The sequence below is a fragment of the Euphorbia lathyris genome, chromosome 7 (assembly GCF_963576675.1).
Source record: "Euphorbia lathyris chromosome 7, ddEupLath1.1, whole genome shotgun sequence".
NCBI classification, from domain to species: domain Eukaryota; kingdom Viridiplantae; phylum Streptophyta; class Magnoliopsida; order Malpighiales; family Euphorbiaceae; genus Euphorbia; species Euphorbia lathyris.
In genome coordinates this window covers 80,461,840-80,468,015 of record NC_088916.1, presented here as the reverse complement: position 1 = coordinate 80,468,015, position 6,176 = coordinate 80,461,840, and the positions used below count along the sequence as shown (strand labels likewise).

At 39.2% G+C, this 6,176-nt stretch overlaps 1 protein-coding gene across 5 annotated transcripts; it reads right to left on the bottom strand.

Moving 5' to 3' along the window:
- Positions 1–322: 322 nt before the first annotated feature.
- LOC136235671 (DEAD-box ATP-dependent RNA helicase 42) lies at positions 323–5,387 on the bottom strand. Of its 5 annotated transcripts, XM_066025516.1 has the most exons (4): positions 5,246–5,387; positions 5,089–5,128; positions 1,474–4,991; positions 323–483 (listed from the first exon to the last, which is right to left on the bottom strand). In XM_066025516.1, the coding sequence occupies exon 3, from the start codon at positions 4,980–4,982 to the stop codon at positions 1,476–1,478; it is 3,507 nt and encodes a 1,168-aa protein (XP_065881588.1). In that variant the 5' UTR covers positions 4,983–4,991; positions 5,089–5,128; positions 5,246–5,387; the 3' UTR covers positions 323–483; positions 1,474–1,475. The 5 variants fall into 5 exon arrangements, 3 of the variants coding, with proteins under 3 accessions (XP_065881588.1, XP_065881587.1, XP_065881589.1); XR_010691870.1 differs by having other exon boundaries at positions 574–5,128; XR_010691869.1 differs by having other exon boundaries at positions 614–5,128.
- Positions 5,388–6,176: the final 789 nt, after the last annotated feature.

Genomic DNA, 6,176 nt, shown 5'->3' with positions numbered 1-6,176 from the left:
AGCTTCATAATGAAAAAAAGCACTCCCTAATCCAGTAGACTTCAGCAGAATTAAACCTTAAGTGAAATATACAAATCGCATTATACAACCACCCATTTTAATACCGTTCGAGATGCTCTAGTTTAAGCAAGAAGTTCTATTAGATCTAGATCTATTAGAATCGTTAATGAAAATGGTGAACTGTGCAGCTATTTTTTACACCAATCATTTCTCAAGTCGAAATGAACTAATCAAATATTGTTTTCTGATTTCTCTATCAGAATGGGCAAAATGAACTAATTTGCCCCGGGTATGATCAAAATAAGAACAAGAAGGGTCAAAGTAGTATAAAAAATCTGATTTCCATTATAAAAAGATCAAATCAAAGTGAAAATTTTGCAAACAGATAATAAGATTCCAATGTGAACCAACAGCCAACTTTCTCACTTCCATGCCGTCAAAGAGGCTTGTTCAAGAATGATAAATCTTCTGGAACAGCTAAACCTGCAAAAACATTAAAACATCAAAAACCACATCAGAGACACAAGACGGAGATATGGAAATCCTAGAAAATGAGTTCTGAAAACCGTCCACCATAATAAATAACAGGGGGAAAACGGCAATCGCGTCGCACCAGATCACCGTCTCTGTCAACCTCCGTGATAGCAAAGAGCAGACATTATATTGGACTGGACATGCCAGCATTGGCTTAAACCAACCGTCCCCTCGATCCATGGTGGGTAAGGAATAAACCAGAAAATGAAAAAAAGAAAAAATTAAAAAGAGGAAGCCATACATGGAAATTCACAATAACTTAAGTATATGTATACATATATATACATAAAGCTAATTTGACAAGTTACAATATACAAAAAGAAATGGGCAGGAGGAAATGGAATAAAGGACATAACTTAATAAGGTTGTTTGCAGGGTCCCCCTATAATTTTGTCAATAATATATTAAGTTCCATCTTGTGCGATGCTACAAGTACAGAAGGGAAACTAAAGGGAGTACAAAAATAGACATTTTAGTTTCGTCCATTTGCATAGACGTTTCCGTAGTTCAAAAGTTCCTCAATACGTGTCTGAAGTTTCAAGCATTAGCAAAGACAAAAATATCACTGAAATCACCAGTAGACAAGGGGAATTTTAGTCATTTTGTCATTATAAGACATTCCGTGATTTAAAAATTTGTAAGTACGGGTATGAAGTTTGTCACGTAGAGAAATTTAGATGATTTTAGTGGAATTAAGTTGATCTTTGCAAATGAAGGAAACCTCCGCGTTTGCAAGATTTTAAAGCACGGAAACATGTTTGCAAATGTTGGAAACCACAAGAACTACCTATACTTTACCCTAAACTAAATGAAAAAGAAGCATATACACAAGTTCCCAAACAAAATTGGCCATAAGCATTCATATATATGACAAAGGAATTGATTGATCCAATGAAAGAAATAATGACAAAAGTTGAAAGCCGAGTTTATGCAACTTACACTTAAATGACCGAATATCTTCCGGGTTGAGCTCCACCGGGAAGTGATAAAGCCTGGTTTGTAATGTCTTCCAAAACACGTTTAAGTTCCGTTTTAGCTTTCTTAACAGATGTTTCACTGGGTCCCTCAATGAACAAAAACAGCTTCCGATCCCCTGGTCCGGGAATTTTGCCTGGCGGGAAGTATTGCCCCCTGGTAGTAATGGCAGCACCAGTCCATTCAGAAATAGGACCTAATGTTTCCTTGTGCGTGACCTTCCACCGAGCATTCTGGGGGAAATCGTTAATCTCTAGTTCTGCTTCATAGTGTTCCGGCATTGCATCGGCTTGAATCTTTGCAAGGTTCTGCTGCAAGTTCATGGCAGCTTTAATTGCCTTAGCTGTGTTATCATTATTGACAAGAGGCACGCCAGGCAAAGGCACAACTACGGTTGGACCCGGAATTGGTAGGCCCATGACACCGTGCAGAGAAGTAGTAGGATTTATTTGAGTAGCTGGGTTCTGTGTAGGCATTGCAGGTGTAGTGTTTTTGGAAGCATTAGCAATAGCAGCCAACTGCTGAGCAAAAGCAGCCTGCCGAGAAATATCACCACCGGCCTTACGAACTCCATCATCTTCATCTTCTGAATCAGACTTATCCTCCTCAAAGCCGTATTCTTTTGCTTGTGCTTTCTTAGCTGCTATCCTCTTTTCATCTTCCTCTTCATTGAATTTAAAACCACTTCCACCATAACCAGTTCCATGGGCTTGCTCAAGCCCCTGATTTACTTTTGCCATAAAACCATCTGCAAGTGCTTTCAGGTCTCCCGGAACAACTTGCTCAGAGAGTTCCAATGCCTTTACAAGATCAGGTGCATATCTTGCATCGTCCTCGGAAATAAATGTGATGGCACAGCCTTTCCGACCTGCTCGACCAGTTCGTCCAACCCGGTGAACATAATCCTCATAGTGGTTCGGAACATCAAAATTGATTACCAATTCTAGTTCCTTCACATCTAAACCTCTGGCAGCAATACTTGTCGCGATCAACAAATTGCAGACATTGCTCTTGAAATCTGAAATGGTAGATTCTCGATCTGTCTGATCCTTTGCCCCATGAAGTGAAAGGCAGGGGTACCCATGCTTAAGCATATCCCTAAACAAAGCATCACATTTATCCTGTGATTGGACAAATATCAAAATCTTTCCTTTCTCATACCATTCGCCAAGTAGTTCCAACAGCCTCAAGAACCTTTGATTTTCTGGTCTGACCTCAACTAACTGAGTTATGTCCTTGTTCACCACACTCCTCCCACCAACCTGGATTTCCACAGGTTTATTCAACACTTTACGAGCCAAAATCTCAACCTGGCGAGGGAAAGTAGCAGAAAAGAGTACAGTTTGCCTATCTGGGCGGATATTTTGAACAATTCTAGTAATCTGAGGCTCAAAGCCCATGTCAAACATTCGATCAGCTTCATCCATAACCAAATAAGTGACTCTACGAAGGTTTGTAATTTTTCCTCCACTCGTGCAAAGTATGTCAATCATTCTACCAGGAGTACAGACAACAATCTCAGTACCCCGCTTTAATTCACTGATCTGTTGAGCAACACCTGAACCTCCATAAACTGGAACACATCTAATTCCCAGTGTCTTGGAAAACTTCCTTATATCACTATGGATCTGTTGAACAAGCTCCCTCGTAGGTGCCATTATAAGCCCAATTGGCCCATCTCCAGCTTCCACTGGTGGTTGGTCCTTGATGTGCCGCAGCATTGGCAGCACAAATGCAAGGGTTTTTCCAGAGCCAGTTTTTGCAACGCCTATACAGTCCCTGCCACTCATAATTATTGGCAAGGCCTGGGCTTGGATTGGCATTGGCTTCTCATAACTGAGCTTCTTTATTGTCTCTAACAATTTACTAGTTAGCCCAGTTTGGTGCCATGTTTTAATTGGTTTCGGGACATCCTTCCCATGCAGTTTCAATTCTAATTCTTTCCTATACACACCAACCTCTTCAGAAGTCATCCTCATGATCTCCTTCACTTCAATATAGAAGTTCTTTCGGAATGGTTTGTAATCGATTTTTGAGTGATCCACAACAGATAATTTTTCAGCTTTAGTCTTCTTCACCCTCTTCATGAACTCATCATCGTCTTCATCATCTACAGTATCATCATCTTTCTCATGGTCCCCATAGTCTGAATCTGAACCTTCACCCGGAATTATTCTCCCCAAGGATTTCTTAGAGCCTTTTTTCGGCTGCTCTCCCTTATGTACTTCCTTTTTCTCCTCCTCCTTCAAGTCCGTATTCATATCATCATCTGTTTCAGTAATTACTGCACTGTTTAACTTCTCAACTTCAGGTAAGACCATTGCATTCATGAAAGCATCCAAGGGATCAATTTCATCTTCCTCGGCGATACCATCACCCCCATTTTCTGAAGCAGCTGTCCCGTTTTTAGAATCTATTACCATTGTCTCTTCAACTTCTTTATCAGGGTTTGCATTTTCCTCCAAGTCCATGTCTGCCCCACCCTCTCCTGAGCCAGATCCTTCTTCATCATCAGATTCTTCTCCTTCTAAGGTCCATGTTTTACCTGTTTTTTGTTCATCGGTATCTGCAGCTTCCCCATGATTTTCTCTCTCAGTTTCTTCCTTTTTCCTCTTCAGTTCTTGCCACTCTTGAACTCTTCTTCTCCTTTTTTCCATTTCCTCCTCCAATCTTTTCTGTTCCTCCTCCAGTTCCTCCTCTCGGGTTATAGTCTCTTTCTTATCCGAGTCATCCTCAACAGGCTTTCTCCTTGGGCTTCCCTCACTTTCATCCTTGTGTTTGTTTGACCTGCTAGTACTCTGTTCTCGTGCTCTACGCCTGTCTCCATCATCTCTCCTTTGTCGCTTCCTCTCATGGTCCTTAGCATCATCTTCACCACCATCATCACTGCTAATTTCTCGACGTTTCTCCTTTTCCCTTATCCTCCTCTCCCTCTCCTTTTCCTTTTCCTTCTCCCTTTCTCTTCTCTCCTTATCTCTTTCTTCTCTGTCGCGCTCCCTTCTCTCCCTCTCCTTCTCCCTCTCCCTCTCTCTTTCCTTCTCACGTTCTTCTTTTTCTCGTTCCTTCCTTTCTCTCTCTCTTTCCCTCTCCCTCTCCTTCTCTCTCGCTCTCGCTCTCTCCCTCTTTTCTTCCCTCTCTCGATCCCTCTCGCTGTCTCTGTCTTTACCCTTATCATCTCTATCTCTCTTCCTATCCTTGACTTTTTCCCTTTCATTATCTCTGTTTCTTTTATCCTTGTCTCTGTCCCTATGCTTTTCTCGGTCCTTCTCCTTCTCCTTATCCTTATCCTTCTCTCGTTCATATTTATCATCAGAATCAACGCTCTTCTCTCTCTCCGAACGCTTGCTCCTCTTCTCTCTGTCCCGTTGCCTCTCTACATTTCTCTCCTTATCACGATCACGGTGACTTCTCTTCACATCCTCATCCTTCCTATCAGAATCCTCCTTCCTAGATTTATGTTTAACATCTCCCATCTCTTACTGCTGCGTCAATCAACAAATAAACAAAGTAGCAACTCAATTTCCCACGGAAAATACAAAAAACCTAGCCGGATGAATTAACGCAGTAATTTTCAGAAACCTAAGCAAGCAGCTATAAGCTGTCGAGTGCACACTGAAACCTGGTACAAATTTAATCAAAACACGCTTCAACGATTCGATATTACAGAACGAAACTAGAAGGCAATTAGATTAAAAGAAAGAAAAACAATCTTATTGGAATGAAATTGAAATCTTACCAGGAATCCTACAATGTATGGCACAAATGAAACGATTCACCCTTGAAGATGGTCCTGAAAAATGAAAAAAAAAGTAGTTTACAAACCCTAACGAACCTTTTAAGATGGAAAAAAATCGATCTAAAAGTTCGATTTATAAAAATTGCTACTACCAAGTAAGTACGTCTGACGTTCAATTTAAGCATTTTATACGGAGTTTAGGCCTTCTCTTTGGCCCATTGGGCTTTTCTCAAACACAATATATGGGCCTGGTCTTGAGGTTAACCCAAAGAGCAAAAAAACATCTAAAATCAATTTTTTATTTTATTTTGGGTCATTTACATGAAAATCATAAATAAAAATAATAGGGGAAAGTTCAAATAAAACCCCTGTGGTTTTACTAATTTTCAGATAAAGGACTGTGGTTTACTTTTTGTCAAAACGAGGACTGAGGTTTCGCACTTTTAATAATGCTATTAAAACTATCTTTAACGACCTGAAAATGAAAATTTTCAAGAATTAAAGTTGTTTAATGTCATATTTTCTATGGAACTACATTTTCGATTTTAGAAAATCATCTTTTTTGGAACTTTCTCTCTCTAAACATTAACTTTCTCTCTCTTTACCAAACATCATCTAAATAATCTTGAAATAAAAAAGTTAAAGAATTAAAGTTACTTAGAATATTAGTAGTTCTTAAAATATGTCATTTTTGAAGTTGTTAAGGGTGATTTTAATAGTATCAATCGAAAAATTCCTTATTTTGCTAAAGTTGAAAACCTCAGTCCTCGTTTTGACAAAAAGTAAACCACAGTCCTTTATCTGAAAATTAGTGAAACCACATGGGTTTTATTTGAACTTTACCCAAAATAATATTATTGTTTTATCAATTTTATTAGTTTAATTCTTAATATATCAAAAGTATTCATATTTATTTTAGAAATGTCATATT

What these genes read in the sequence shown, in the direction of transcription:
- LOC136235671 (XM_066025515.1), bottom strand. Translation starts at nt 4,982, where the DNA reads ATGGGAGATGTTAAACATAAATCTAGGAAGGAGGATTCTGATAGGAAG.